Raw genomic sequence first — 20728 nt, 5'->3', positions numbered from 1 at the left:
ACCTAAGCATGATAAAAATATAATACTTTGGAAACAAATTTAGGCTATATGTTTGCACATTAGGGGCAGGGGTTGTAAAGTACAGCGAGTCTGCCTGTAAAATGGGCTAGCTACAATTATTCTGAAATTATGATGTAAGAATTGTTTTCTAACTTCACACTGTCCAAATACTTAACCCTTACCCCTCCTAATGTGCAAATATATCGCCCAAATTATATGTTTCCCATCTATTCTGTCACTTCTCTTTGTCTTTTCTCACGCTAAAGTAAAAGAAACTAACAAAAGAAACCGGTTTACAGTGCATCAATACATGAACAACTTGAGCGGTAGGGGGTATATCATACAAGTACCATAAAAGATTTCTATGAGGCCTTTTAAGATAAGAATAAAAAAAAAAACTAAATTCGGATAAACTTGAATTTATGAATAGTGGGATGCAGATAATCAAGCGAGAAATTCTCAAAGCCAGTAAAAAAGAACACTAACTATCAATAAAGGAGAAGATGCCGTTTCCTAGGGCTGAACATAAGGGGCGTCAATATATGTGTTACAATTAGAAACAGCCATATTCGGCTTTAGTTTTCCATTTCCTCATTTTAAAACTAATTAAAGGGGGAAAGGCTGGGTCTCAAAAATATTTTCAAAGAAAGTCTCAAAGCCAGTAAAAAAGAAATTTAACTATCAATAGAGAAGATGCCGTTTCCTAGGGCCGAAGCCGAACCTAGGGGGCGTCAATATGTGTGTTACAATTAGAAACAGCCATATTCGGCTTTAGTTTTTCATTTCCTCATTTTAAAACTAATTAAAGGGGGACATTTTTTGTAAAACCCAATAAATTTTGTAAAAGCCGGTTTCAACATCGCCTTCCATCTATGAAATGAGCCAAAAAAAACTTACAAAACCCCTTCATCCATCTCAAAAAAACCTTTTAACATAAATTTAGAAAAAACATACATGTGTCCACTAAAAATATCCAATCTCATTAAAAAAATGGAACGAGATAACCATTTGAAGTCGGAAATAATTCTGTTGGACCTTAGTTCTGCCGTAGAAATATGACGTTTGCTCAAAAAAGTACTAATAAGAAACATCTGAGCAGTTTTTACAACCCTTTCATAGACCAATAAAACTAAATTTTCAGTTGAAATCAAAGCTTAATTTAGCATCCAACTAATTTTATTTGTTCCTCTATCTATTGTAAAAAAAAATTTAATATGATTTTGTATAGATCTGTAAAAACCGGTTTCAAACTTGGGTGACAGAGTGCATCGGACTTATATAATTTGGGCTATATATTTGCATATTAGGGGGGGGGGGGTAAAGAATTTAGAAAATAATTCTTACTTCATAATATGCAGAGTAATTGTCGCTAACACATTTTGCATGCAAACACACCATACTGTACCGACCCCCCCCCCCCAATGTCCAAATATATAGCCCCAATTATATAAGTCCGATGCATTCTGTCACCCGTCACTTGTCTTTGTGGCTATGAAACCGGTTTTCTCAGATCTTACATTCAGATGAAAAACTGAGTGTGTTCTGAATAATTAACAACTACTAATTATTTTTTTTACAATACAACGTTCTATAACACGTAGCAAAATACTCCTTACTATGGCATCCTGCTCCCCCTATAAAACAAACAGGGAATTTCCCATTATAAAGAGTCGAAGGCATAATTCATTCGTGTTTCAGCTTACTTTGAGACCGGTCAGAATCTTTATTGTCTTGACGAGTAAGTTTCATTTTATGTTCACTTGATGTATTTTCAATTTTTCGTACAGTTATTTCTACTTGATAGTTAAAACAAAAAGGAAAAAGAAAGTCAAACCTTTATGTCTATAATCTGCCACTTCTTCTATGCTTCAAAGACCAAAAGTCCAAAAAGTCGTATCGGGCTAAAAACCACCTGAAATGATTTTGATCGCCAAATCATTAAAAGAAAGGCCAACCAGGGTTGTAAGACAAGTTAAACACACCAATCTTATTGACAGTTACCAGAGCCTGAAAGAAAAGAAAATTTTGACTATGACTGTCATTACAATCGTAGGTCCTACTGATTGACAATCCGGGTTCTCAAATTGCGAATTTGATTCCCATTCGCAAAATGATCGTGGGTTTTGATTTTGATTCACAATCTGGCAATCAGATTCTCCTTTGGATTGTAAAATCCACAACCCTGTTGCAATCGAGTGTTTCTGATTTCGGATTGAAGGATTATGAGAAAAATGAATAAGCTTAGAACATGCATACATTATTGCTTCTTTTTACTCTCTCTCTCTTTCTCTCTCTCTCTCTCTCTCTCTCTCTCTCTCTCTCTCTCTCTCTCTCTCTCTCTCTCTCTCTCTCTCTCTCTCTCTCTCTCTGTCTCTCTTCTTCTCTCTCTCTCTCTCTCTCTCTCTCTCTCTCTCTCTCTCTCTCTCTCTCTCTCTCTCTCTCTCTCTCTCTCTCTCTCTCTCTCTCTCTCTCTCTCTCTCTCTCTCTCTCTCTCTCTCTCTCTCTCTCTCTCTCTCTTCTCTCTCTCTCTCTCTCTCTCTCTCTCTCTCTCTCTCTCTCTCTCTCTCTCTCTCTCTCTCTCTCTCTCTCTCTCTCTCTCTCTCTCTCTCTCTCTCTCTCTCTCTCTCTCTCTCTCTCTCTCTCTCTCTCTCTCTCTCTCTCTCTCTCTCTCTCTCTCTCTCTCTCTCTCTCTCTCTCTCTCTCTCTCTCTCTCTCTCTCTCTCTCTCTCTCTCTCTCTCTCTCTCTCTCTCTCTCTCTCTCTCTCTCTCTCTCTCTCTCTCTCTCTCTCTCTCTCTCTCTCTCTCTCTCTCTCTCTCTCTCTCTCTCTGTCTAAAAATCTTGGAAAGAAGCAATTTTGTTGTTATTGCAATTTCTTCTATGAAAATACTCAAAAAGACAGTTTTCATTAAAAATACTTACAAAAGCGACAAAAGAAAATACCCCAAAAATGTATTTTCCAAACCTAGGAGGGGGAAGAAAAAAAATCTAGAGGGGGAACATGCCCCGGCCTTAATAGACACCACTGACAATTAATTATTCTTTTATTTTATCATTTAATTTATTTCATAATTTTATTAATGTATTATCTCTTGCATAAGCTGCTCATTGAATTTAGGATTGTATTGCATATTACCAACTAGCAATCAAAAGCAGGCCTAATACCAATTATTCAATAGACATACTAATCACAGAATGTTATTTGCAACTCGATTTCCCTTTCATCTTCGATAATAAATTGATCCCGTCTAAAAATATTCAATGATTTTTCATCATTACAAACATGTTATTAAAAAGCAATTGTCAATATTTGATCACGCTAAAAAGGATTGAATTTTGATACTATTATCAATATATACCATATTTCTTGTTTTTTTTTCCCTTTTACTTGTTTTAACGATATTTGTTTAACACAGAATTTTATATTTTTATTTCTTTATCCAGTTTTACTTGTTTTGTCTCATCATATATATATATATATATATATATATATATATATATATATATATATATATATATATATATATATATATATATATATATATATATATATATATATATATATATATATATATATATATATATATATATATATATATATATATATATATATATATATATATAATCTTAGATTGTCCTTTTCAGTCAACCGTCTAGGTCTAAACGGAAAGGAGGTCGTCCTCAGTTGGGGTGGGAGGATGTCGTAAAGAAAGATTCAAGGGGAATGGGAACTTACGGGGAGGGTGTAGAGAGGGATACTTTGAACAGATTGGGATGGAGGAGAAGCGTGTGTAGCTTTGTTGTCCTTAGGCGGTTAGGTGCAGCGGTGAGTTGTTAGTAGTAGTAGACTTAGCCATAGACTAGGCTTTAGACATAGACTAAGGTTTCTTTAGACACACAGACACACAGCACAAGGCTAATTTACGTAGTCTTTACACAAATAAAAACCATGAAAAACATATACATATATTAAATCACTACGATTTGTTATATATTTCCACTAAATATGGATCAAACGAGTTTCTATACTGATTTGTCTTAATTTAACAGGGTTCAATTTCAGCTTTGACCTGGTTCTGGTATTCACTACAGCATCTTATGGTAAGATGAGACGGTGCTGAGGTGGGGCAAGTACAAGTAATGTTTTTTCAAAGGGCATTATAGACTGGTCACGTGTATCTCGCAATGATTAAGTCTCATTCAATGATTCAAGTATTTAAATCGTTCTTGTGGCCAGAAATACCAATTTACCAGTTTTAAGAAGAAAAAAAACTATGCAGCCGATTTCGAGGTCGGGACCCGTCATGGCTACGCAACAGGCTTGTATATATCGATTCTCATTGTCACTTATCTTGTAACTGCAGACAATGTGAGCCTCTTCTTGACGTCAAGGCGTCACCATAAGTTCGATACAATCACCATGGAAAAAAAAAATGCAAATTCTTCATTAAAGATGTAACATTTTTAGATCGTTTTAGTGGCCAGATATGTCAATATTCCAGTTTAAAAAAAAACAAAAAAACTATGTAGCCGATTTCGAAGCCGAGCCCCGGCACTCGGCATGTGGTAGGCTTGTATGTATTGATTCTCGTTGTAACTAGCAACCTCCGAATGAGGGGTCCCCAGGGAACACATAGAACGTTGAAGGAACCCAATGACTTTTAATAAACAATTGTGTTTTTTATAACTTTTTTGAAGGCTTGAACTGGGATTTGAAACACATCTTGTTGGCATCGAAGATTGTGATGACGCTGTTCTTCTAACGTAATGTTCTTTCTTCTTCACTTTCCTTTTTGATTCATTCTGGTTTTGCTGTCGCTTGTCTTCTAGCAGCAGAATTGTTTTTTTATTCACTTTCTTTTCAATTTCAAGTTCTTATAAACGCTTTCTTTCGATTGCTTGTAATTCTCACTGCCGCTTTTCTTTTAACCGCATATTTCCTCGTTCTCAAAGTGGCATATCTTTTAGCCGCATATTCTTTGTTCTTCACTTTTGTTTTAGAGTCGTTGTTATTCTTGCTGACGGAAGTATTCTGACTGTTTATATTTGTTCTTTTTTTTCGTTATCATTACTTTAGATATTTTTTTCAATACTCTTTACTTTAGCCGCTCGGATTGATCTTATCATCGTTTGATGGTCTAGGCTGTTCATTTGTCCTCTAGGCATTCTGAAACTACTTCAAACATCTTTTGTAAACTTGTCCCTTCGGGGACAAATTTACATTTTGTGACACATTTTGTGACAAATTATATTTTGGGGACATTTTGTGATAGTAATGTTTTTATAGTAATCTTACCTATACTATGCAAGCTATGATACTATACAAGCACTAAAGATATGCAAATCCGTTCAAATATACTATTTATTTCAATTTAGTATTGAATAGATTCATTAGTATAATCCTAGGGTTTTACCAGTACATAAGGAAGCATGTTGAGAAATTAATTCTTACTTCATAATAATAATATGGAGTATAATCCTAGTTAACTATTTTGCAGGGGGAGAACTTTTATCTTCACTATTTTCCTTGTATTTCTAGTTTTTCAAATACATTTTGAAATATTTGTGTCTATTTTCTAAGTCTTGAAAATCGTTTATAAACTAACACCCAACCGCAATCTGACTAATCTAACCAAACCTACCAAACTTAACCTAATTTATCAGTATTTGTCTATTAATATCTTTTGGTGAGAATTATTAGATGGCAAAATTGGTGTTTAATTACATTTATAGATTATTCGAAAAACGGAAAAGATGTAGTTAAATCCATGTTTTTTTTCAATTTTTTTTTTTTTTTAAATTGTACAACAGTGAAAGAAGTGAAGAGAAAGGTTCTCTCCCTGCAAAATGTTTTAACTAGGATTATTCTGAATATTATGAAGTAGGAATTGTTTTCTTAATATGTTTCCTTATGTACTGGTAAGACCCTAGGTTTATACCAATTCATTACAAAATTATTTATTTTTTGTCCTCATAGATGAAAAATGAATTATTTTTTGCATTCATTGAAGAAACTAAACTTGTTATTTATTGATTTTTCATGTAAATCGATCAAAAAAGGTATTCTCAAAATCCTTATTGCAGCTAAGAACTGCAATTTCTATATTGTTCTTCTATATTAAAAGCAGATGTGCCGTGAATGATTTTCTCCTACAAGCATTGTTAACCTTCTCTGTTAAAGAAGCTTTCTTTCCTTACGTAGGCACTTATCTCAATCCGATTGCTTCAAGGAAGAAATACCTAGCAGAGAGTACTTGAGAAACACCTTCACTAAATCCATCAATCTTCCATCGATCAGTCCATTAATCTATAGGCTGGGTAAAGAATTATTTTTTTTTTTTTTTTTTCGATTTTAAGGGCTGATGTTGGAACCCTGGTGTTCGCGATTGTTAGGTTAGGGACAGGGGTCAGTGGTGTGATTCTGTAAGCTTAGCCAGAGTTGACCCAGTTCTAAATGGGGACCAGGATAAATTTGGAGAAGGTAAACAGGAAAGGTGTGCGAAATTGGGGTTGGCTGCCCCCCTCTCCATTGCACTTCCTGGCTGAATAGCCATGAAACAGGGATCAGCACAGCCGATTTGGACTAAGGGGAAGATCTTTACTTCAATTCATCGATTTGTAACTTACTCCTTGAGGGCGCTGCACTATTAAAATATATCGTTTTGTTTTCTTTAAACGAAGGTTCAATATATGTATAAAGCGTACTGATTAATGTGGGCAAAAGACAAGCAATATATAAGGCACACACAATGTGCTTGATACCAGAAAATGCATATGTGTGTATTGCATTCTTTTAGTTTAAAAGGTGGCGTATCTTTCATATTGGAAACATAATTACATAATCGGATATGTTTCCAAAATTGGAAACATATTGGAAAGCAATAGTTATGATGAAAATAGGGAAAACAAGAACCTTGTTGATAATCAAGTATCTCCAAGTATTCATCACAACTTTCAACATTTGAGCGACTTGACTCCGTGTTACATTTTGTCCACTTCCTCCTGAAATCCCGCAAATAAACACCCATAGCTTCTTTGACATCTTTTGGCTGAATTTCACTGTACTTTGATGTGACATACTCTGAAACAAAATAAGTAGTAGAAGAAATCAAAACAGTATGAATAACTAATTTACAAAATCCTTTTATTTTCTTTGAAAGAAAAGCAATGGATGTATTACCATTGCAATGGATGTATATATAAATTATTATTTATGAAGTCAGAAGATGTACAAAGTAAAAATAATTCCTTCAAGATTTTACACATTGTAGTCTCAGGCTAGAAGTTTGAAGAAACGTCTTTATTACAAACATTAAAAGACTATCATAACTGCAAAAAGATTAGTAACAACTTTGTAATTTAATGAAAATTTTTGTAATGAAGCAACATACAGCAACAAACATCACAATGAAACACAAACGAAAATGATGGACAACAAAATCTGCATTTAGGAATTACTTAATCCAATTGAAATTGTTCATTTGTCACTCTATGACTCAAAAGTAAAGAATAACACGATAAATTTAGATTTAGACATTTCAGAGGGTATATGCAATAGAAAATGCATGGTTGTTACTAAATTGTTAACTAAAAAAAAATTTCTGTAAAAGAAGTTTTTCATAGAAAAATAAAGGCCATATTAACCGTAAGATCAGCAGAGATAAAAATCTAAAATAACCCAGACTCAAACGACCATAAATTACTATTAAAGAACAAATGAAACCAAAACGAACAGAAATTAAATAAACAATCATAGGAAACAAACATGTAACAAGTACTAATGTAAATGACTAAATAAATCTTAGAAAGAATAGAACTTAAAATCAATATGAAAATCAAGCTTAAAACGTATAATGATACAGTACATGATATACGTACACGTATATGATATAGTATATGCTATAGTATCATATACTATTCCAGTCCTTAAGAGGTAAGACCACCATTCTTTGCAAAAAAATTTCAAAGGCATGTAAAGTTTAACAAGTCACCTTTTCATACCCCTGGTTTCTTCCTCAAACTCTTCATTTTCCTCAATTAGCTTTCGAGCTCCGTTTTAAATTCTGACAACAACAATATCGATGACCCATGGTCCGTGGGGGGGTACTGAAGCTGGTAATAAGTTGTACCGGATTTAGCAATGAATTTTTTTCCCCGGATTGAATAAGAATAGAGCAACTATCAAGATCAAGATCAGGTAGAATTTCATAGAGACAGTTTGAACATTTATATAGAAACAAAGGCAATTTGGGTAGCGTGAAAAATTTATTTTAAGAGAAAATACTCTTTCGATAAAAAAAAAATCAGAGACAACTTTATAGCGTTGCCAATAGTAAAGGCCATTAAGGCTCAATGTTTTATTATCTTCATTTTTTCCCAGAGGCACTTCATATGGAAGGGGTGGCCATGCAAACTTTGTAGGGGGCTCATTTGATAGGAAATCGGAAGTTTTAGTGCGCTATTGAAGAGTCAAAAGTGATCGGAGGACAGCTAGACCCACAGACCCTCTTTTCCCCAAATGCATCAGATCAAAATTTTGAGATACCCATTTTTTTCAAAATACTCTAAAGATCATAAAACAATGCCTCCGGGGTTGATGCCCCCCAGAGCCCGGGGGCAAGGGTTGTCAGTTATTCCACTTGGGAATATGAAGTTTTTATGGAAAGGATGGTCGTATAAGTTTAGAGGAGGCTCATTGGATTGGAAATTGAAAGTTCTAGTTCCCTTCTTAGGCGTCAAAAGTGTGTAAAGGGCAACAATCCCCTCCCACACCCTCTTTTCTAAAAATGTATCTGATCGTAATTTTTAAATAGCCATTTTGCTTCAAATAGTCCAAAGATCATACAACAACGACTCTGGGATTAACACAGCCCTCTCTCCAGAACCCGGGAGCAAGGGTTGTAAATTAAGCCTCGGGGCATATAGGATTTTATGGAAGGGGTGGTTGGATAAACTTTGGAGGAGGCTCATTTGATAGCAAATTTAAGAGCCAAAAGTAATGAGAATGCAACCCCCCCCCCTAAGACTCCTTTTCCCCAAACACATCCTATCGAAAATTTGAGAAAGACATTTTGTTCAAAATAGTCCAAAGATATTATAACAATTCCTCCAGGGTAGACACCCCCCAGTGCCTGGGGGTAAGGGCTGTAAGGTATCCCAAGGGAATATACGGTTTTTATGCAAAGAGTGGTAGTGTAAACTTTGGAAGAGGCTCATTTGATTGGAATAAAGTTCTGATTCCATCTTGAGAGTCAAAAGTGATCAGAGGGCAACTAGCCCCCCTTTCCAAAGTTCTCCCTTTCTAGTTCCAACTCAAAACGACTAGAAATTACCATTAAAGAATAAGTGAAACCCAAAACAAAAAGATATTAAAATTAACGATCATGGCAAGCATAAAGATAACAGGTGCAAATATAGATAAATAAATAAATCTTAAATAGCTTCAACATTGTATTATTTATTTATTATTTTTTCCCAGAGGCACTTCATATGGAAGGGGTGGTCACATAAACTTTGGAGGGGTCTCATTTGATTGGAAACCGGAAGTCCTAGTGCCCTTTTTAAGACTTAAAAGTGATCAGAGGGCAACCAACCACCCCCTCCCCTTCAACTCCTTCTTTTCCCCACATACATCCGACCAAAATTTTGAGATAGCCATTTTGTTCAAAATAGTACAAAGGTCAAATAACTATGCTTCCGAGGTTGACAAAACCTCCAAAAGCCTCCAGGTAAAGGGTTGTAAGTTACGCAAGCTAGTGATTGGAGGGCAAACAGTCTCACCCCCTCCCTTTTTACCAAAAGCTTCCGACTAAACTTTTGAGATAGCCATTTTGTTCAAAATAGTCCGAATGTCAATTAACTATGCTTCCAGGTTTGATAAGGCCACCAGCCCTCGGTGCAGGGGCTATACGCTAGGCTAGTTGCCCATTGTTAATTTATAACGTTTTTATGCAAGGGGTGCTCTTAAGATTCGAAAGTGGTCGAAGAGTAACCAGCCCCCCCCCCTTTACACCCTCCCCCCTCCCCAATCCATCCGATCAAAATTCTGAAAAAGTCATTTTGTTTAAAATAGTCCAGAAGTCAAATACAAGCCAAAAGCCAAACTATAATTCAGGGGTTGACAAATCCCCCACAGCCCCCGGGGCAAGGAATGTAACATATGCAAGTTGCCTGTTGTTGACATGTAAGGTTTTTGCGGAAGGGATGGTCGTATTAACTCTGGAGGGGGTCATTCAATTTTAAATTGAAAGTTCTAGTTCCGTTTTCTAGAGTCAAAAGTGATCAAAGGGCAACCAGCTCCCCTGTAAGTTAGAGTTGCTTATTGTTACCTTGATGCTTTATTTACTTTTATACTTTCTTTACTTTGATGAAACTTTGATGTTTAAAAAAAGAAATGGTGGATGTTGAAAACTTGAAACTTCGGCAATCAAAAACGAATAGAAATTAATTTTCGAAAACTTTCCGAAAAAGAACTTTTTCAAAGGAAAGCAAAGACTATTAAGCTTAAGATCAGCCGAAATTAAATTCCAATAATAATTCAAACTCAAAACAAACAGAAAACTAAATAAACAATCATAGCCAACAAACATACAACAGGTACCATATAAATGAATAAATAAATCTTAAAACGAGTAAAACTTAAATTGAATATGCAAATCAAGCTTGAAGCGAACAAAAATTAATACAAACAAGAGTTTGTCTACTGACTCCTTCCCTAACATTAAAAGTATACAGCCTACTGCATCATTGGCGCTTTACTGAAAACTATATGTGTCTTGAACAGTTTTGGAAAGAAAAGATAAAATTAAACTGAATATTTGACATACAATGGCATTATTTGCTGAAAGCTCACGGTTCAAGATGTTAATTCACTGTAATTTGTATTTTCAATGTTGTAATAAGTACAAAAGAAAATATTTGTATTGTAATTCGTTTTCAGCAAAGCGCCAATGACGCAGTGGACTTTAGACTTTTACACTTAGGGAAGGGGGCAGTAGCCAAACTCTTGCTTGTAATGGAAACTACTGTGTCTTGAACAGTCTTGGAAAGAACTAGTAAAATTAAACTGAATATTTGATATACAATGATATTAATTGCTGAAAGTTCATGAATCTAAGATTCTATTTCAAGGTTATTTTTATTTTCAATGTTGTAATAAGAACAAAAGAAAATATTTGAAATATAATTCGTTTTCAGTGAAGCGCCAGTGACGCAGTAGGTTTTAGACTTTTACAGTCAGGGAAGCGATCAGAAACCAAGCTCTTGTTTTTAGAGATTTTTGTCCGTTTTAAGCTTTATTTGTTTATTCAATTTAAGTTTTGCTCATTTTAAGATTTATTTATTCTTTATATTAATACCTGTTGTATGTTTGTTTGCTATGATTGTTTATTTAATTTCTGTTCGTTTGGGGTTTCATTTATTCTTTAATAGTAATTTCTGGGCGTTTTGAGTGTGTAATTACTATAGGAATTTATTTTTGCTGATGTTGAGTTTAATATTACCTTTACTTTTCTTTGAAAAACTTCTTTTACGGAAAGTTTTTTTTAATTAATCTCGTAAGAAAACGAGACAATTAGCAAAAATCTACATCATAGTTGATCCAATATACAAAATTAGTATATATAGATGCGAAGACGAAGCCTCGAAATCTTGGCTTATTCAGCCGGATCGATTCCATTCTAAAAAAGAATAAAGAATAATATTTTTCAGAACATACTAGGTTATATCAGACGTTTTAGGTTATATCTTTTATAGTACAAAAGAAGAAAAAAAATGTTGATGACAGATGTAATATTGATACAACTTCGAAATTCAGGCTTTCTGAAGGAATTTTACAAATGAAATCAGGGAAAAGTGAAAATCTATTTCAGTTAAATTTAAAGCACAAAACAAAAAACTCAAAATAAAATTTGTACCTATAATGGCCTGGGTTTTCATCCTTGGTAAAGGTGGCCGCTTACAACCAACACCCTTATTTGAGCCTTTCGCTGTACCTTCAACAGAGCATAAGCGCAGTTGTTCAGTAGTAAATACTTTCTTCATTAGTAACCGAACTTCTTTATTGGCTCCTCTTTTAGCACATTTATCTATTATCTGATTTCGTTTCAGATTATCCTTTTTAGTACTCCTTTCAGCAGAGTTATATGACGGCTCTTCGAATAATTCTACGGAACTTGGTATATCTGTCATATCTTCCTTAAAAATAAATGTAAATTAATGGCAAAAGCTGAGATGCACATCAATTTATAAAAGTTTAAGAAGACTCTTCAGACAATATAAAACGCCACAATATAAAACCCGGCTATCTCTCCTCAAAACAAGAACTAAAAATAAGATACTCTCCTCAAAATAAGAAATAAATTAGCAGAAAAAAACAAATCTCATATACCTGGCCAATAAATTTGTCAAATGTCCAATCTATTTGCTAGCTGGATAAAATACCATTTAAATCAAAATTTAACGGTTTTTCCAAATATGGTGACCTCTGCCATCACATAATTTATTTGAAATTCAACTGACACGTGACTACTCATATTTTTTTCGGTACACCTAAGAAAAAACAAGCACACAATTCGATATCTATTCCAAGTTTACAGTCAACAAAGTAAAATTTTTTGATCTAACTTTTTTTAATTTTGCCATTTTCGACATTGACAATAGTTCAAGGTCAGCTAATAATGAACACAATGTCCAAGATTTGGAGAAAGAAGAAGGGAAAGCAAGATGGAATTTTTGAAGCTAAATTGAGAAATTTATCGGAATGAATCATAAAATAGATTAAATAAAAAACACAAGTATTTTTTTTAACTGAAAGTAAGGAACGACGTTAAAACTTAAAACGAACAGAAATTATTCCGTATATGAAAGGGACTGTCCCCTCCTCAACGCCTCGCTCTTTCCGAAAAATATTTTCATTGTTTAAAAAAAATAGAGTTGTGAGAAAGTCAAACTTTAGCGTAAAGAGCGAGGCGTTGAGGAGGGGACAGCCCCTTTCATATACGAAATAATTTTTGTTCGTTTTAAGTTTTAACGTCGTTCCTTACTTTCAGTTTTAAAAAACTTGTTTTTTTTATTTAATTTTTGAACGTTTTTGAACAAAATTTGCATATTAATTTTACTTTTATTTAGTTAAATGGCTTTCTCAAAACTTGTTTAATCTTATTTACGAACGTTTTTATTAGTAATAGATATGCGCACCGTAACTTACGAATTAACTTACGTAACGAACTTCTGTATTCATATATTTTTAATACGTATAGTAGGAGGCCTACCCCCTAGTCAATACCTCGCTCTATAAGCTAAAGTGCGAATTTGTTCCATTTCTTTAAGAATGACCCCTTAATCACAAAGGCCGTTATTTAGAATAAATAGCACTTATGAAAGTACTAAAAATCTTTGGCTTAAAGAGCCAGGTATTGACTAGGGATTAAACCCAATCATATACGGAATGTTTTCTGTTCGTTTTAAGTTTTGATGTTGCTCCTTACTTTCAGTTGAAAAACTTGTTTTTTTATATTTAATTTCTGATCTTTTTTTAAATAATGTTGGGAAATCCGGTGTCCCCTTCATGGCAATGTCCCTTCCCCCATAAAAACTCCCTTCATGGAAAGATCCTCCCACATAACCCCCGACCCACCCACCCCCCACTACCAGAACCCCCCCCCCCCCTGAAAACGTCTGTATACTTCCCAATAACCAATACTATATGTTAACATTGGGTAAAGTTCATAACTTTTAGCCCTCCCCCCGGTGACTTCGGGGGATTAAGTCATCCTAAGAGACATAGTTATCATATTTTCGACCATGCTGAACATAATGGCTATCTCAGAATTTTGATCGGGAGACATTGGTAAAAAATGAGCGTGGGAGGGGGCCTAGTTGCCCTCCATTTTTTTGTCACTTGAAAAGGGCACTAGAACTTTTAATTTACTTTCCAATGAGCCCTCCCACGATATTCTAGGACCATGGTTGATACGATCACCCCTGAGGGAAAAAAAAAAATTAACACGCATCCGTGATCATTCTTCTGGCAAAAAAATGCAATATTCCACATTTTTGTAGATAGGAGCTTGAAACCTCTACAGTAGGGTTCTCTGATACGCTGAATATGATGGTGTGATTTTCATTAAGGTTCAATAACTTTTAGGGGGTCTTTCCCCTTTTTTTGAAAATCAGCCAAATCTTCTCAGGCGCCTAACTTTTGATGGGTAGGACTAAACTTGATGAAACTTATATATTTGAAGTCAGCATTAAAATCTGATTCTTTTGATGCATCTATTTGTATCACAATTCCGTTTTCTAGAGTTTCGGTTATCATTGAGCCGGGTCGCTCCTTACTTACAGTTCGTTACCACGAACTGTTTGATTCATTTGAAATAGACGACGGTCAAATATCAACAGAGTACTGATCATGGATCTGGGTCCTGGACTGTTAATTTTTTTTTTTTAGCAAATCCTCCTCTGTGGGCATTTGTGATTGTACTATTGGATTGTTTGTTGTTGTTTTTTTTTGTTGTTGTTGTTCAAATGTCTCTATATGGGATAAAATTTTAAAATGATCATGTGTTTATGTAGTTAGATCCAAATCGAATTTGCAATAATAGCAATTATTGTATTTGTAAAGAGGGTTGAGTAGTACATTGAATCGTACTACGGCATACCAATGGTATTGGTATGCTATATGGTATGTTAACCTTCCAGTTAGCAATTTCATAGAACATTCAGCAAATATAGCCATATCCAATAAAGTATGCTGAAAAAAGGGGATTTTTCTTGGATTTCTGAAAGTTAAAACAGCAATTACAGCTTAAAAGCAGGAGCTTGTAATCAAGCAGTTCGTGCTAATGAACTATAAGAAAGGGACTAACTAGCTCTATAGTAACTTAAATTCTAAAAAACGGAATTATTATACCAGTACATATTTTAAATGAATTGGCATTTTAAGCCTCTTTCAAGCATAACAGGTTCATCTGTTTAGTCTTGCCCATCAAAAGTTACGCGCCTAATAAAATTTGCCATTTTTTCGAAAAAGGGGGAAACACCCCCTAAAAGTCATAGAACTTTAATTAAAATCAAACCATCAGATTCAGGGTATCAGAGAACCCTCCTGTAGAGGTTTCAAGCAACTATCTTTAAAAATGTGGAATTCTGTATTTTTTTTGCAAGAAGAAAGATCACGGATGGGTGTTTATTTGTTTGTTTGTTTTTTTTTCCCAGAGGTGATCGTATCGACCCAGTGGTCCTAGAATATCGCGGGAGGGCTCATTCGAACCGAAATTAAAAGTTCTAGTGCCCTTTTTAAGTGATAAAAAAATGGAAGGCAACTAACCTTCCTCTCACGCTCATTTTTTTCCCAAAGTCACCCGATCAAAACTGAGATAGCCATTTTGTTCAGTATGGTCGAAAAATAATAACTTTGTCTTTGAGGATGATTAATCCCCCACCTCCGGGGGAAGGTCTGCAAGTTATGAACTTTGCCCAATGTTTACATATAGTATTGGTTATTGGGATGTATACAGACGTTTTCAGGAGGGATTTTTTCTGCTAGTTGGGTAGGGGTGTCGGGGGTTACGTGGGAGGGTCTTTCCATGGAGGAAGTTTTCATGGGAGAAGGGACATTATTGCGAAGAGGTTGCCGGATTTCCCGGCATTATTTTAAAAAACGATCAGAAATTAAATAAATAAAAAAAAAAAACAAGTTAACAACTGAAAACTTTTCAACATAAAAACTTAAAACGAAAAGAAACTATTACGTATATGATTGGGTTCACCCCCTAGTCAATACCTCAGTCTTTACGGTAAAGTTTTTTTTTGGTATTTTCATAAGAGCTGTTTATTCTAATTAACGGCCTTTGTGATTAAGGGGTCATTCTTAAAGAATTCGCAAAAAATTCGAAATTTAGCGTAAAGGGCGAGGTATTGACTAGGGGGCAAACTCCCTAATATACGTAATAAAAATAATCGAATATTGAATTATGTTACGTAAGTTAATTCGTAAGTTACGTATATTTTTAACTAATAAAAACGTTCGTAAATAAGATTAAACAACTTTCGAGAAAGCCATTTAGCCAAAAGAAAGTTAAATTAATATGCAAATTTCGTTTTAATTATTCATGTACGGTGAGCCAAAATCAAAACCTGCATTAATTCGAAATCGTTCATAAATTAAATAAAAAAACAAGTTTTTTAACTTAAAGTAAGGAGCGACATTAAAACTTAAACGAACAGAAATTATTCCGTATATGAAAGGGGCTGTCCCCTCCTCAACGCCTCGCTCTTTACGCTAAAGTTTGACTCTTTCCCAGAAAAATATATTTTTTAAATAATAAAAAAAAAACTTCAGCGTAAAGAGCGAGGCGTTGAGGAGGAGACAGTCCCTTTCAAATACGGAATAACCTCTGTTCGTTTTAATGTTTTTAAGTTTTAGTATCGCTCCTTACTTTCAGTTAAAAAACTTGTTTTTTTATTTATCTGAGCCTGGGAGCCGTGATTCGGTGGTCACCTACTGTTAGGAGAGTTTGTAAAAAGAAAAAAATACTGACTCTGGTTAGTGTTAAATTTGTTATTAGTGATGCTAATAAAGAAAAAAGGTACAACATACTGTGATCTAAAAAATACAGTATAATTTCTTAACATGTCTGTTTGAATGTTAGCAAACAAAAATAAAGAAATACTCATTAGCACTGACATTGTAAGACAGTCGAGACAGAACACAAGCGAGGCCTTTTCTGCCGACGTTGTTCATCAATAATCTGTTCTTGCGAGATAATATTGTTCAACAATCGTGTTCAAGCGACCAACAAAGGTTTTGTTGATAAACATTGTGGATGAAAACAACCCACAATTGAAATCAGTAGGGAAAGGGGTACCAGCACAGAACGAACACCGTGCTGCCATCTATAATTAAGTCTAACTCTGATATTACATAATTTATGCGTGTTTTTATGGTTTTTGTCACTGAGAATGAAAAAACAGGATTTTTCTCACTTTTATGGATGTTTCTTGGATGGTTATGAGTGTTTGTCAATTTATTTGTTGTTTTTCATGGATGTCAACAGCAATTTATGCATTTTTTTTATGGTTTTTGTCACTGAGAATGAAAAACAGGATTTTTCTCACTTGAAAACACAAGGTTTTTCTCACTTTTATGTATGTTTCTTGGATGGTTAAGAGTGTTTATCAATTTATTTGTTGTTTTTCATGGATGTCAACAACAATTTATGCATATTTTTATGGCTTTTGTCACTGATAAAGAAAAAACAGGATTTTTATAACTTTGATGGATGTTTCATGGTCGATTTATTTGTTGTTTACAGTCTCCGGGGCGAAGTTTGCACATGCGCATTAACGGTGGGGAAAGGATATATTGATCTAGGACAAGAGGGGGAAATGGATTTCCGAGAAATTGATTGCGTAATCGAAGGGGAAGTGGATTTCCGAGAAATTGATTGTGTAATCGATGGGGGAATTTTATTGATCCAGGAATAGGAAACAGGAAGTACATGCCTACTTCTGAACCAATCAGAGGGCTGGTTACATATTAGCGGGAGAGGATTGCAGAGAATATAAGGAAAGGATTTTTGCTATAGTTTTTATTAATCTGTGAATTGAATTCAAAGGAGTGAGAACAGTTTGACTTTACTCATTTGGATATATATTTGTGCTGATGATGAGTGGAATGTTTACCCTATTAGAAGTTGATAGTGGAGTTGGTAGCAATAATACAAGAGCACCAAACATTGCGGTGGAAATCACGAGAGGATCACGGCTTTGTCTGGAATAAGATGAAGTATGTGCAAGATATGTGATATCCTTGAGGAAATTTAAAATGGAGGATCAATTATGTTTCGCTGCAAAAGTTGATATAGCGCATGTGAATAGACTTGAATGTGCTTTAAGTGCATTAGTAAAACATATCGAAGACAATAAACAGTTTTGCTAATTGTACATGCTTAGTATTATTGTTGTAATTATTCAATAAAATTGTTTCGAAATCGAAAATGTTCCCTTTCTTTTTGTCAGGTTAGAATCTTAGGCGAACGAATCATGGTCAGTCTAGAGTCAGCAGTCAGAGTGAAAGGATTGAAAAATAAATAAATTTGAGAGAGAGAGAATTAGATCAAATCTAGTGTTTATGGAAAAACATTTGATTTTGGATGACGATTTTCTAGAGTTATCTCTTCAACGCAGGATATTCTCTCGGGGAACACTTGACAATATAATGAGGACTGATTCTCCCCCATTGGACTATTGTATGAAGCTTTGCCAATGTGACTCAAATGCTTATACTCAATTTATTGATGCATTAATTGGAACAAGGCAGAATCATATCGTGGATACACTTTTGAAAACATTGCCAATAGATTCAATGTAGATGGCTCCCCCCAACATTTGAAAGAGCCGACGTCACAGAGTTACTCCATTCCTCCACCTTGAATTTATCCGTCAGCAGGGACGATCAGTTTCGTTTTAGCTGTGAGAGAGTTGACATCGGAAACCCAAAAAAATGTTCTATACATGCCCACTATGCATGTACACTCTTGGCAGTTGGACTCAGTGTGAGAATTGTACAATTATTGATGACTATAGTGAAAGTGCAAATTATGTAATCCTTGTAAATTACATAGAGGCTATGCAGTACAAATTAAAGGATGTAATTCATGTCTTGAAGAGATTTGTGACTCTCACCCTAGAGGACACCTGTGCTCCAATTGTCACTATGATAAATGTGATCAGTGGGAGAAAACTTACCCCACTATGATTGGAAACAATCCCAAACGTGATTTTAGTTTATTTCTACGAGATTGTTATCGTCGTGGATTTAAATTATTCTGGGAAGAGGAGCCAGGTCTACGATTCAACTGTCGGGGTAACAAGACAATTTGGTTTCTACGTCATCGTTGTGACGAAACTGTCTATTATGGCTATAAACTTAATGATTTTTATTTGGCAGTTACCGAATGTGATTCACCATTTGAAAACACTGTATGCGATATTGCTTCAAATAGACACGTTGAAATTCGTGAATTTCATAATATGAATGCAAATAGTATCATTGACTATACAAAGAGATATGACAAGAGTGAAGTTACATTATACTGTAGAATATGTGACCCAAACTTTGCAGTCAATCAAGATCAATATAAAGTCAATCCAAATGAGTTACCGGCACTAGTTGTTCACGACAGTTGCCTGTACACAAATGAAAAAATCTAAAGTGAAGATTTAAAGACATTGTTGTATATATATATATATATATATATATGCATTTTATTAATAAGCAAATTCACAAACATTTTTTAACCACTTTACTCTTAGGGCACTGCAATTTATACTGTAAAGGTCTGAGAGAATATTTTCCAGTAGGAAGTCGTTCAGACGTGGATTGTCACCATAATTGTTGAGAAACTGCGTATAAGTATAGCCGCGACATCGGAAAAAAAATATAGTAGTGCATGGAAACCAAGGCTTTTAGTCGAAAGATCCTGCATTCTCCTCCGATTTTGAATAATAGTTTTCCCACTGCTCTCAATATAGTCGCTGATGTGGGGTGTGTGGAATTTATAGGGTAGACCAAGATGATCAAAAAATTCAATCGTCGTCTTCATTGTTTGTAAGATGTACAGCTAATAACCCATCAAGGCAGTCGACGGACTGCTATTAATAATAATCAAGGTATTGTTTCCACTTTGAATTTTTCCAAAAAAGTCCGAGGGCAGACAATAGGATTCGTACTGGGACATGTAGGGATCCATATTAAATACATTGATTATTTGACGGGTGTTCAGGGTGCCAAGTCTAGTAGAACACTGCCTTCGGGAGTGACTTCCCAATAGGTTTCATATTGATTTAATGAGATTAGTGCAATACTCTCAGCCAATGGGTTGGCAAATGTACACTCTAAACGCACGCTCCCCGTACGTACTATACTCATATCCTGCGTGCCAGACAAATATAGTACAATGATACCAAGTGTTTTAGCAAACATTTCTTCGGTCATACCATTTTTAAATAGTTGCGAATCATGATCTAGGGTGTGTGTGGTCAACTCATGCAATGTTCTATAGGATTTATCAAAAGATAGATTGTAGAGTGGGATGCCGTTTACTTTGCACACAAAAGATGAAAGTCCAAACATTTCAAATTTATGTGGACATCCAGTCCACGATCCTATTGCACTAGCGCTTTTTACAAATGCCAAAGCGAGCTTTGACGGAATTTCGCCATTGATAAAGGATGAGTCGGTGAAGGTGCGTGACCCCATGGCAATATGACGTTGATTGGTGATTGTATGAGGAACAAGTAGTTTAATATTATTTCCACTGACTCTCAGTTTTTCCACTGCCAAAGCAACAAAACTCATAACTTGTTGTTTCCGAACATGAAGTATTGCCGAGGTGAGGGAGAGAGTTACATCAGGATTGGAAGCAAGTTCTTTTCTCAATATGAAATTGGATGGTGCAAGCGTCAGTTTTATATCCACTTTAGCATTGGGTGGTAGCCATTGGGGTATATTAAATATTTTATGATATATTTTTCCAACTAGATGTAATTCGCTAGTTGTAGCATTTTCAAGTGCATCTGTACTATCAGTATTAGTAATATATTCATATCCATTGGAGGTGCCTCTCAATTCCTTATAGGACTTGGGTATCATTAGCATGAATTGCATATAGCTTGTATAATTTGAGAGATGTCTGCTTGTGCTCACCAGCGTGCCGTTGATGTAGA

At 34.9% G+C, this 20728-nt stretch overlaps 1 protein-coding gene across 2 annotated transcripts in view; it reads right to left on the bottom strand.

Annotated features, from left to right (window-relative positions):
* Positions 1-1855: 1855 nt before the first annotated feature.
* Positions 1856-20728, bottom strand: part of LOC148956345 (hrp65 protein-like) — a 171266-nt gene continuing 152393 nt past the window's right edge. Inside the window, exons 11-13 of one of the 2 annotated variants that reach the window (XM_089105892.1) lie at positions 11914-12189; positions 6912-7079; positions 1856-2007 (exon numbers count right to left, since the gene is read on the bottom strand). In XM_089105892.1, coding sequence (XP_088962018.1) covers positions 1988-2007; positions 6912-7079; positions 11914-12189 — 464 coding nt within the window. In that variant the 3' untranslated portion in view covers positions 1856-1987. Of the gene's footprint in view, positions 2008-6911; positions 7080-11913; positions 12194-20728 lie in introns of those variants that run through there. The other variant, XM_089105969.1, reaches the window with a different exon arrangement.

Source organism: Artemia sp. Qi Xiang Cuo, chromosome 1 (assembly GCF_049724085.1).
Source record: "Artemia sp. Qi Xiang Cuo chromosome 1, ASM4972408v1, whole genome shotgun sequence".
In the NCBI taxonomy this organism is placed as follows: Eukaryota; Metazoa; Arthropoda; class Branchiopoda; order Anostraca; family Artemiidae; genus Artemia; species Artemia sp. Qi Xiang Cuo.
Note: the sequence above shows the minus strand (reverse complement) of the source record. Positions and strands in the feature narration are given on the sequence as shown.